Here is a 13,013-nt window from a genome sequence, read left to right on the forward strand (position 1 = left end):
TTAGCCTGGATGAGTTGACTTCTCACTACAACGACCGGTTGCAGAATGTTTTAGATGTTGTTGCACCTGTTAGAACTCGGATGGTTTCATTTGCTCATACTGCTCCATGGTATACTACTGAGTTACGCCTGTTAAAAGCTAAGGGACATCAACTAGAGCGTTTACATACGAGATCTGGTTTAATTGTACACAAGGAAATGTATGATCACCACATCAAAGATTACAAAGATGCCCTTTCTATTGCTAGAACAAATTATTATGCTAATTTGATAAACTCTGGTGGTGGGAATACAAAAATATTGTTCTCTACAATGAATAATATTTTGCGACCACCAGATGTTTTTTCATTACATTCACATTCTAACACTACATGTGATACTTTCATGAATTATTTTTGCGATAAAATTGAAAACATTCGAAAGAATTTACCTCCCAATAATGGGGCATTTGGTTCACTCTTCTCTCTTCACGATGCTTCCACTCTAACTGCTTTTTCTAGTTTCCATTTGCCTACGGCGAATGATATAGCTGAATGTGTTCAAAAATCTCAATCTACGACCTGTCAGTTAGACCCTATTCCCACACATCTCGTTAAGTTCTGTTTACCTTCTTTACTACCTTTGATAACTCAAATTATACATTCTTCTCTTATTACTGGTACTATTCCTTCATCTTTCAAAGTAGCGGCCATAACTCCCATACTTAAGAAACCTGGTGTGGACTGTAATAACCCGGAAAATTTTCGACCCATTTCTAATTTACCTTTTCTTTCTAAAGTATTGGAAAAAAATGTTGCTCAGCAGGTTCATACTCATTTAGTTGAGAATAACTTGTTTGAGCAATTTCAGTCTGCCTATCGTCCATATCATAGCACGGAGACAGCACTCATTAAAGTCACAAACGATCTGTTAATGGCTGCAGACTCAGGACTTTTATCAATGCTCATTCTTCTTGATTTAACTGCAGCTTTCTACACTATCTCACATAGCATTTTATTGGAGAGGTTGATTTCTATTGGGATCACTGGCATACCCCTTGATTGGTTTAAATCACATTTATCTGGTCGGACTCAGTTCGTTCAAATAAATTTTTTTAAATCGCAGATATCTCAGATAACCAGTGGTGTGCCTCAAGGCTCAGTCTTAGGCCCTCTTCTGTTCATTGTTTATTTACTGCCTCTAGGACAGATTTTCCGCAAATTTAATATTTTTATATATTAATAATATCAATAAACAATATCCACTTCTAAAAAAGAGACAGAGTCAGTGAATTACCATGTCGAGAGTACAGTAAGCTCCATTTTTATTTGATTCATTAGAAGGGACTTTTATGAACTTGAGAAATTGTGTTATTTCTTTTGTCCTCACTCCATAAATAATTGTATTAAAACAGCTTGGAAAAAGTAAATACATTGTGCTCACAAATACACAACCACTTGGAGAAAAAATTATTCCTTATTCTGTATGACAAAAGTGCAATAAAGGGAAAGGTCAAAGTAAATGACATTACAATGAAGTGAGTAATGCAGGTGTTTAAGGCCTTCATGTGCGTTTTGTTAGAATTGAACACAGAGGTAAAAATAAAAATGCAAGAAATATTGATAAGACTAAAATCTGCATTTGAAATAAGGAAAGCAGTCAAAATTCCTGCATTTTGATTAATAGATATATCTCCACAGGCTAACTGAAGTTGAACCAGTGCCATGTGCTCATACAAGCAGTGTTCAATTACATTTCTTACACAATATGACAGTTTTCCTGCCAGAGAGACAGTGGTGACAACCAGTAATATATTTCTGATTAGTGGCACAATAACATACTTTAGAAAGTTACGAATCTCCATGTATTTGTGATAATGAATAGGTTTGCAAATTGCAAAGTAACGATCCAGTGCCATCCACACAAGCAACGTAAACTGAAATTTTGCAACAAAATGAAGGCAAAACATTTGTATCAAGCAACCAGTTAGAGATATCCCAGTCCAATTAAACAAAAGGTTTAGAAGCATGTTAGGTACAAAAAATATAGGCAACATTAGGTCTACAACAGCCATAAGACCAATTAGTACATCCATAGGAGAATGTACCCAGCAGGCACCGGACGTCAATATAACGTCAGATTGACGTTGGACCCCAACGTCGGAAAGACGTTGCATTTTGGTTGAAAATAAAAATCGGGTTGACGTCAGAACCCAACGTCAGATTGATGTCAGAACCAACGTCGGATTGACGTCAATCTCCAACGTTGGCCAGACGTTGCATTTTGGTTGAAAATTAAAATCGGGCTGACGTCAATCTCCAACGTTGGCCAGACGTTGCATTTTGGTTGAAAATGAAAAATGCAACATCTATCCAACATTAGAGGTTGACGTCAATCTTACATTAAGTTCAGATGTCAACCTGATTTTTGTCAGCCTCCAACGGTGGACATTGAATTTTGGTTGAAAATGAAAATCGGGTTGACTTCAGAACCCAAAGTTAAATTGATTTCAGCCTCCAACATTGGACAGACATTGCATTACATCCCTATTGAAACTGGCCATTACCACATTTGTTATCAACCTGTGAATACAAAAGGAAGAGGAGTTAAATGTCCAAATAATGAATTATACATAACATATTATGAACCGCATGTTATAGTTTGTGTTCGGTTTGTCATATCTAATGTAGATGTCACATTGGTTCTACTGTGGTGCTAAATGGAAGATCATGGGCCCACCCAAATTGCTATGCTTTTATCTTCTGAAGACAAAACTGATATTGCACAATTTCGAAACCTAAAACCTTCCTGGTGTTAATGCTAAAAGGCAGTGAGGAAAAATCTCTAAACATTTTCTTGGGTCTGTTGTATGTACACAAAAGTGAGAGAACAAACAACGGACTGAGCAAATTATGACTCTTATATGGTACCAAAAGCAATGTTTTGGGATATTTCACACTATGAGTTTAGTAAAATCAGCAGTCTGTCATGATTTTGCAAGTTGGCAATATTAGCACATACGGTATTTGCAAACAAGGCTTGATCTTAACATAGAATCATCCCGTATTTAAGGCATATGAATGGTAATTCCACATTACATCAATATGGGCGTGGTTTGTCCCATTTTTTATTTACTTCAGTTTTATGGTTTTTGTTTGGCAGCCGTTACTGCCAGTCATTTGACCATTTCTTTATCTTTTAACAGTGTAAAACTGTTATTTTATGGATTGTTCTAAGATTATTACTGACAAATTAAATAAAGTGATATCACTAAACAGTGTACAGAGGAACATTGTCCTTTCACAGATTTTTCCTAGATTATGATCAAACACATTCAATAAAGTGCTAAAAGTAAAATACTATCCTAAAAGTTCTGCAGAGAAACACTTCTTATTTTACAGGTTATTAAAAAACAAAAACTTAGTGTTAAAGGATGCTCACAATTGTAAATTAAAAGTTTTATTTTGAAAGACAAAATACAAAGTCTCTACATATACTGTACAAAACTGAAAATGCAATTATTCAGTTTTTGAAGTAAAACAGTGCAAATTTTAAAGAAAATACATTTCAAATTCTGTACCAATTAACAGAACAGTTTGATGAGAAGTCAATGAGTTTAATTAAATGTTCTCAACACAAGAAATACAAAACATCTACAAGTTTCAAACGACTATTAATTCTAAAGGCTGGAATACACTACATGACTTTTCAAATCTGAACAGATTTTTAAAACACTAGGCATCATACATACTGTATACTGACTTTGTAAATCGTGACAAAGGGAAACTGGGCATCATACACTACCAGACTTTAAAGTTGTTCCGAGCACAACAAACTCACTCAGAAACATGAGCCTTGGAGACGCGTGACAAATGGAAACAATATGTGTTCTAAAATCGGCTGAAACTATCAAACATTTTTGATATCCTCCGACTGGATAGAATCTGAGTCTGAAGCTAAAAAACCGGAGTCTGTGACTATCATACACTATGATTTTCTATGGAATCTGTCAACTCAAATCTGCAGACTGGCTCTGACTTTCGGCAACTAGTGTCAACTTCTCCAGACTGTAAATTGGTGGTAAATCAGGGCAAAAAATGCATAGTGTATTCCAGGCTTAATTATATATGATGCCCAGCTTTCCTTTGTCATTATTTACAAAATCGGTAAGTGTATTCCAGGCTTAAAGGGATACTCCACCCCAAAATGAAAATTGTGTCATTAATCACTTACCCCCATGTCGTTCCAAGCCTGTAAAAGCTTTGTTCATCTTCGGAACACAATTTAAGATATTTTGGATGAAACCCAGGAGGCTTGTGACTGTCCCATTGACTGCCAAGTAAATTACACTGTCAAGGTCCAGAAAAGAGTGAAACACATCGTCAGAATATGTTATGTAATGTTATGAAGAGACAAGATTACTTTTTATACAGAAATAAAACAAAAATAATGACTTTATTCAACAATTAGGCACCGTAACGTCTCCTCTGCGTCAGCATAGCTCCATTTTGGAGATTATGCCCTGGACGCAAAACACATACACTCTTCTGTATCAGCCTCGACACAGGGATGCGCTGTTTGCGTTCAAATCAAAGCGTAAATCGACGCAGAAGACGCATCCCTGTGTCGAGGCTGATACAGAAGTGTGTACACATTTTGTGTCCAGGGCATAATCTCCAAAATGGCGCTACGGTGATACAAACAGTATTCTCGTCCCTTCATAACGTAACGATTGAACCATTGATGGTAGACGGAGTATTATGGCGGTGTTTCATACTTTTCTGGACCTTGACAGTGTAATTTACTTGGCAGTCAATGGAACAGTCACAAGCCTCCTGGGTTTCATCCAAAATATCTTAAATTGTGTTTCGAAGAAGAACGAAGCTTTTATGGGTTTGGAACGACACGGTGGTCAGTGATTAATGACAACATTTTCATTTTGGGGTGAAGTATCCCTTTAAAACTGTTTTTTTTACCTGCTGTTTGCGGGAGATCACGCCGCCGTTCGCGGCTCTCCGACCCCGCCGTTCGCGGGGTATCACGCCGCCGTCCGCGGCCCCTCTAGTTCGCTGTTTCGCGGGAAAGGCCAACCCGCCATCCGCGGTCACTCGGCCCGTCGCCGGCTGTGGCTTCCTCCAGCCCACCGGTCCCCGCCGTTGAGTGGTCAAGCCAACTGCCGCCGTATTGACCAGACTGTGACCAAGGTCTTTTTAACTTGTTCCCGTGTGTCTAGCCCCGGAGGGCTCCTGATACCCCCTAACTTCCCCAGGGAAATTTTGGGGGAGGGGTAAAAGGGAGCCGGGCCGAGGGGTCCGAGGCCAAGGCCCCGAGGACCACCTGCCATGGCCTCCTGAGCTCCCTGCTCCACCTCGGCCTGCGGATGTCTGTTCCGCTCTGGAGGTCCCCGTCCTGTGTTCCGGTCCGTGTCTGTCCTGAGGGGCCTCCAGAGTGTCCACCCCCTCCCTGGTAGTACTGTTTCGGCTCGGGACGAGCCTTTCGGGAGGGGGGAGTTATGTCAGACCTCTGTTGTGTGTGTCTTGTGTTTCCACGTGCTCCCTGTGTGTTCATGCCCATATTTGGTTTGTTTCCTGTCCTTGTCTGATGTAATTAGTAGTTTATTCTGTTCCAGGTGTGTTTCGCTAATTATCCCTAGTATTTAAGTCCTGTCTGTGTTGTGGTATGTTGTCTGGTCTACTCGTTACCCCCGGTGTTTGATGTCTGCCTTGCCTTGTCCTGCCCTGTCCTGATGTCGACATTAAAGGTTATTATTTGAGTTACGTCCTTGTATGCGTGTTCCTTGTTCCTCCCTGCTGTGTGCACCATGACAGTGATATACATTAAATCTACATACAAACATTCTGGAGAAAAAATATACCAAATCATGCACTTTCATAATTTAGATCATCATTTGACAGGCAGAAAGTGGAGGAATAGAAAATATACGTATATCACACTACCGCTTTCTGGTCATAATGCAAATCACAACATCTTCCTCAAAGTAATTTTTAAGCCACTGCCTTCTTCCGATCTCAGGATGAAATGAAAGGTAGACACATCATAGTCTCTAAATACAGTGTTTTGTCCCCAAGAATCTATGTGCTACTACCATAGAGCTCACCCTCATAAACTTTTAAAACATACACACGTTTCCACAAGGGAAAAAAAGTGTTTTGTTTATTTAATTGCTCATCAGACTTTAGGATGTGTACCTTTTTTAAAATTCATACTTGGAGATTATACAGAATAACAAAAATGGGAAAGCAGCAGTGCAAGCAATACCACAGTTTATTTGATAAATGCTTCTGTGTGTTGTATGCCCTGTCTTGATCTAATGTTTCGGATGCTATATGCATTCTTGTTTGTAATGTATTTTTACATTTCCTTAATGAAAATAGAAGTCAGACTCTAAACGGCTGCTCTCACAAATATGTATGCTCTCTTAAAACCATATGCATGCTTTCATCCAGTGAAATTTATTCATCTATTTATACATCTCTTTTTTCTTTGTTTTGTCCTCCATTGAAAAGCTGTTTAGATGAATTGCTAGCAATTAATTAATTGTACCTTGTGGTTGCTGTCACTGATTAAAGATGAAGAGGTAATTTATACTGTTAATAAAGATGTGACTTTAGATTTTGCATTTATCAGCTTTTGACCAGCAGATGTCCTCATCATACTTTTTTCCAATGCATTTCTAAACAGTGAGTCATTGTGTAAAGCAAATAGTTCAACTGATTGGAGCTTAGTGCAGCTGTGTTAGTTTATGTAGGGAAGTTTAAATGGGTTAAGGCTAGAAGGGATATGTACAGCGCTACTGGGCATGCACACATCAATACAGCGTAATTTGTCACACTGTATAACAATTACTATTTTTTCATTAATGTAAGGGGTATTTTTAGGGTTGGGGTAGGTGTAGACGTTAATAAAACACAATCTAATAGGTAGACAATTAATTTCATTGTTCGTTTCCAGTCGGAGCTATATCCCTTCTAGCCACAACGGTTTAAATATCATGTATTGGAGCACAGAGAAATGATCAGTTCACAGGAGTGTCTTTCTGTGCCTCCTGGAACAGCTAGCTCTGACTTTACCTTGATGAATTTGAGATGAAACTTTCTGCTTCATGTATGTCGACAGTATTATACTAGCCACTGACTTCATGAAAGGGAATGAGATTTATGTTCAATACATTGTACCAAATATATTAACCAATATGTATTATTAAATAATTTTTGTGGAGAAAATTAAGCATATACTTGTCACGGTGCACACACGAGGGAGGATCAAGGAACACGCAGACAAGGACGTAACTCAAAACACAGTCTTTACTTTAGACATCAGGACAAGGCAGGGCAGACACGGACATCACACACCGGGGTTAACGAGTCGACCAGACAACACGAAACTCAACAAGCAGGAACTTAAATACACGCACTAATGAGACAAACACACCTGAACAGAATTAACTAATAATCACATGAAACAAGAACAGGAAACAAACCAAATAAGGAAACATGAGACGGGAACACATGACAGACACGACAGTTCCCTGACAATACTTGGAAACACTTTATAAGATATACAAGATATTTTTATGACACAATTTTTTTAAAAGCTTTATTTTTGTAATTTCTTTTTTAAATATATATTTATTTTTATGCATTAATGCACTTTTTCTACAACTGGAGTACCTCATTTTTGTCCTTATGAGGATTTACACTATATTTTACACACAGCACATTTTAGCACAGAAGCCTGAAAGACTTGAGCAACATAGGCTCTATATACAACTCTATACACATTTCTGCAAAATTGAAAAACAATGTACCTATATGTATTAAGATGTGGCCTTCTGATATTTCTTTATTTTGCGCACAGAAATCTACCTCCAAAATTTAATTCAAGACTGATGAATATCCATTTGATAGCTCTATTTCATGCACAAGATGTGAAAAAGATGGATTTGACCCCATCTTGGAACCACTGATTCATGACATAAAGATTCTAGAGTCTGGTGGTATTAAACTACCTATATCAACGAGTAGAGTTTATGGCACAATATGTAATTGGAGGCAACTTGGGCATGCACTCAATCCTTGGGTTCACAGAATCGTTTAGTGGACATTACTCCTGTCGTCTATGTTTGACTGAAAAAAGATGATGTCCAGTTAGTTTACAACGAGGATGATTTAAGGGTTATTTTGCATGATCGTACAATTTATGAACAGCACTGCAGTGAGTTGGAATCTGACCCTCAACTCAAGTCAACACATGGCCTCAAAAGAAACTCAACACTGTTGTATTACAAATTTATTAAATGTTTAATTTAGGTTCCAATACAATAGTATATAAACTGAGAAAGTTTAGTAGACTGAATTTAGCATTTGAGGCATAAATGATGCCATTCTAAAATCAAGTCAGGCAGCCCATGTGTCTGAGACATTAACCTTTTGTCTTTAGGCACTTCCTGACCATTTGACAGGGTCCCAAGTTAAAGGTGAATGCTAAAGCTCAGGCACAGCTGTGCCTTTGTCTCTATGCTGATTGGATTAGCACCTGTGCATTTGAATCACACTGTTATGCTGATGATGTGAGGGCTAGGGAAATTCTGGTAATGGGCCGATTCCTGTACTGTATTTGCATGCTTTGTTTAGATTGTCTCCACCTCTATGTATCCCTCCCCCTCGAAATGTATATAAACTACAATGTATACTGTTTGAGTCAGACTTGGATGACTACAGCGACTACAGCGAGTTCTCAATAAAGAGTAACTGATCCCAAAGTCTCCTGGTCTCTGCTTTGACGAAGGAAAAGTTTCCAACAACACTCAATAGTCTGCAGTATTTTCATGTGTGCCACAACTACTCTCTAGATGTGATGCATGACCTCCTGGAAGGAGTTGTGCAATTTGAAATGAAACTACTGTTTGAGTATATTTCAGAAAAATTTGTTACACGGAGTGAATTGCTCTCCAGAATATATTCATTTTATTATGGATATTTGGAGAGAAAAAAAATCGGCCCACAAAGGTTAATCTAGAGCACAATGGAAATAGCATAGGGCTCAACTCCATCCAGGCACTCTGTCTTATCAAAAAACATTCCATTACTGTTTGATTATATTGTACCCTTGGGTGATAAAAATTGGCATTTGCTCCTGCTCTTAAATGCGCAATCATCATTTAATTAGTCACTTAATTATACCATTAACTTTAACTCTTTGAGGACTTGGGATTTGACTTTAGACTTGTTTGTGACTTGAAAGGAATGTCTTGGTTCCTCCTCTGGTGAAATCAGCTGCTGTGAGTTCATGGGTGGAACAAAAATATGGCAGAACGTTTACTCTTTGGCCCCTGGACTTTTCACCTCTGGTTTTGGTGTTTGGAATTTGGTCCCATTCTTGTCTGATATAGGTTTCCAGCTGCTGAAGAGTTTGTGGTCGTCTTTGATGTATTTTTCGTTTAATGATGTGCCAAATGTTCTCTATAAGTCAAAAAGATCTGGACTGTAGGCAGGCCAATTCAGCACCCGGACTCTTCTACTACGAAGCCATGCTGTTGGACATAGTCTGGAGGGGAGCATATGTTGCTCTAAAACCTTTATATACCTTCCAGCATTCATAGTGCCTTCCAAAACATGCAAGCTTCCCATACCGTATGCACTTATGCACCCCATACCATCAGAGATGCTGGCTTTTGAACTGAACGCTGATAACATGCTGGAAAGTCTCCCTCCTCTTTAGCCCCGAGGACATAGCATCCGGGATTTCCAACAAGAATGTCAAATTTGGACTCGTCTGACCATAGAACACTTTTCCACTTTGAAACAGTCCATTTTAAATGAGCCTTGGCCCACAGGACATGACGGCGCTTCTTGACCATGTTCACATATGGCTTCCTTTTTGCATGATAGAGCTTTATTTCGGATCTGCATATGGCATGGTGGATTGTGTTTACCGCCCATTTAGTAATGTCAATGACAGAATCATGCAGTGTCGTCTGAGGGCCCAAAGACCACAGGCATCCAACAAAGGTCTTCGGCCTTGTACCTTATGCACAGAGATTTCTCCAGTTTTCTGAATCTTTTGATGATGTTGTGCACTGGTGATAATGAGATTTTCAAAGTGCAATTTGACGTTGAGGAACATTGTTTTTAAAGTGTTCCATAATATTTTTCCGCATTCTTTCACAGATTGGAGAGACTCTGCCTCTCTAAGACATCCCTTTTATGTTACAGACCTGATGCCAGTTAACTTAATTAGTTGCTAGATGTTCTCCCAGCTGAATCTTTTCAAAATGTCTTGCTTTTTCAGACCTTTGTTGCCCCGTTCTAACTTTTTTGAGACCTGTAGCAGGCATCAAATTTCAAATGAGCTCATTTAGTGAATAAATGTGTAAAATGTCTCAGTTTAAACATATGTTATATTATCTATGTACTGTTGTAAATAAATTATTGGCTCATGTGATTTTTAATTCGGGTTGAATTAGTTATTGAACTCATATTAATTTTCATGGTATTCCACAGGCAAAAAAACAAAAAACAAAAGCAGCTAAAAATTAGGTATAACAATTCAATCAGGTAAAGCTTTAAGCATAAAACATAGGTGTAGACTACATGACTTTAAAAACATCTGACATATTAAATATAATTCAGTATCTATTGCAATGTGTAGCAGCTTTTTCCACATAATCTCTTTCTCTAATGCTCTTTTCACATAACTAAATGGTCTCTAATCCAAACTACTGCATTTCTGAATTAGAGTAATAAAATTAACATTTGACTTCTACTCAGCCAACAGCAAGAAGGCTCACAAAATGAAGAAGATGGCCATAACTGTTGCTTTTGTATTTGTAGAAAATAAAGATGACCAAATAAATTTAAGAGCTGTAATGGTGGTATTGACATATATCTCAAAGTACCCTTCCATCTGGCATCCTTCCATTCCATAGAGTAATCAGCTTCATTTTTGATGGGTTTGTGCTCAGGAAACTACACAATAATTCTCATCAAGAGTGTGAGAGTGAGAGACACTTTCCTACGGTGGCCTTACTAATGTGCTCTGCATCACTGATGTTTTAGAAAAATTGGATTTAAAAATGGTACTGCTCAAATAAATATGCATGTGGATATAAAAAAAGAGAAAAAAACTCCCGATGTAAATGTTACTCCTTAATTAATGCAGCCTCATCATCTACAGGATTCGGTATAAACGGACATGCCACTTTTATCACTTTGACAGTGTTTGCATGATGAAAATATGTGCAATGAATGTATCTGCACTGCATAAATGCTTTTCTTATTATTTTTGCAAAAAAGTAATTTGCTAATTATTTTTAAAGACATAAAGACAATATGAAAATTGACAAACAGCCTTCCCTTTTTAAGATAACATTTTTAGTATATCGAAGTAAATGGATTTCATCGAATTTCCTCGAACTTGACACTTTACAATGAAACATGCATTTACATGGTATTTACATGTTTTTTTTTTCCCCACAACAAATGTTTTCATATATAGCTGGAAAAAACCAACAACTGATGTCTGTGTGGAAATTAGTCATTTGAAAGGGTCAGTGTCAGTTAAACTAAACACTGCTGAAAGCAAAATAAAAATCAGTGATAAACCTCATTTTCAACATCCACATAACATTTTAAATTGGTGTGTAGGGGTACATCCCAGCTGGTTGAGTTTTCCCAATCATAGTAAAAAAGAAAACATTTAAATCCAACAAATTACAAAAGTACATGTTTTACACATACAGTACTAATAACAAACTTTTCACTTATAATGAATTGTAATGGAGGATAAAGAGGCAACAAAGTAAAATGCAAGAGAAAGTTAATATGACTCCACCTTATTAGAAGATAAATATTTAACAATTTGAACTCTGATTTCCTTTGTTCGTATTCCATAGATGACTGGGTTAAAGCAGTTCGGAAGAAGGAGGTATGATAAGGTACCTAATACACGAAAATCTCTAGGTATAGTAGGAACCCTGTAGCCAACAAATACAACCACAACACTGAGAAATGCTAACGCCATGACCATTAAATGTGTGCTACATGTATTGATGGCTTTGTGGCGTGAATCACTAGAAGGAGAGCGGAATATAATCACAAAAATGACAATGTAAGAGCAGATTATAAATACACAGTCACTTGTTATTAAGCTGAAAGCGATTGTTCCAGCCATGTAGTTCTTACTCACATCACCACAGGCTAAATTAACAACAGATGTATGCTCACAAACACAATGATAAATCACATTTGATTTACAAAAATAGAGCGGCCCAATCAGGCCGACCATTGCAACAACACAAAGCAAGTTACGGAAAAAAAGGGACAAACAGAATATCAATGATGTTTTAAAGTTTACATAGTCATGGTACTGTAAGGGGAAAACAATGGCAAAAAATCTGTCAACTGCCATTCCAATCAAAATAGTCGACTGAAAACAACCCGCCATATGCAGACAAAACATTTGAACAAGACATTCATCTTTGTAAATCATATTTTTGCCAAACAGAAAACTTATTAACATTCTTGGAACAAGAAATATTGGCTGTATAAACCCAAGAGCTGCAATAAACAAAATCAGAATGTACATGGGTGAATGCAACTTGCTTTCTTTTACAATCACCAGTATTATAATTGAGTTTGCAAACAACGTGAAAGCAAAAATGACAAAAAAAGGAAGAAAAAGATATTGGCGATAGTCTTTTAGATCTGTGAATCCAATCAAGTAGAATTCCTGATAAGAGAAGTTGAATGTTCTGTCATCCATTCCTCTAAAGACATAAAAAAAAGTTTACAGTTAATTCAGAGAAAACATTTACAGAAACAATAAACAACATAAGCTAAAGATAAAGGGAAAAAAAGAAATAAATATACTTTTAAGCATTAATAATGTCCGTTAATGCGACTTCTATTTCATGCTCAGACCTGCATCAACTCTAGCTAAATCTAAATGTAACTAAAGCTAAAGCCTATAATTCTATAACAGAATGTGAAATAGATTTCCAAATCTTATGTTTAT

General features: G+C 37.3%; 1 protein-coding gene and 1 pseudogene across 2 annotated transcripts; both read right to left on the minus strand.

Annotated features, from left to right (window-relative positions):
• Positions 1 to 1,262: 1,262 nt before the first annotated feature.
• Positions 1,263 to 2,154, minus strand: LOC306851752 (olfactory receptor 52K1-like; annotated as a pseudogene). The gene has a single exon. The product of its transcript is annotated as an olfactory receptor 52K1-like (transcript).
• A 9,662-nt stretch (positions 2,155 to 11,816) lies between these two features.
• Positions 11,817 to 12,761, minus strand: or55d1 (odorant receptor, family 55, subfamily D, member 1; the record flags this gene model as incomplete). The annotated part of the gene is made up of 1 exon (XM_079388370.1): positions 11,817 to 12,761. One exon carries the CDS (start codon positions 12,759 to 12,761, stop codon positions 11,817 to 11,819), a length of 945 nt encoding a protein of 314 aa, XP_079244496.1.
• Positions 12,762 to 13,013: the final 252 nt, after the last annotated feature.

This window comes from Barbus barbus (assembly GCF_936440315.1).
Source record: "Barbus barbus genome assembly, chromosome: 31".
NCBI lineage: Eukaryota > Metazoa > Chordata > Actinopteri > Cypriniformes > Cyprinidae > Barbus > Barbus barbus.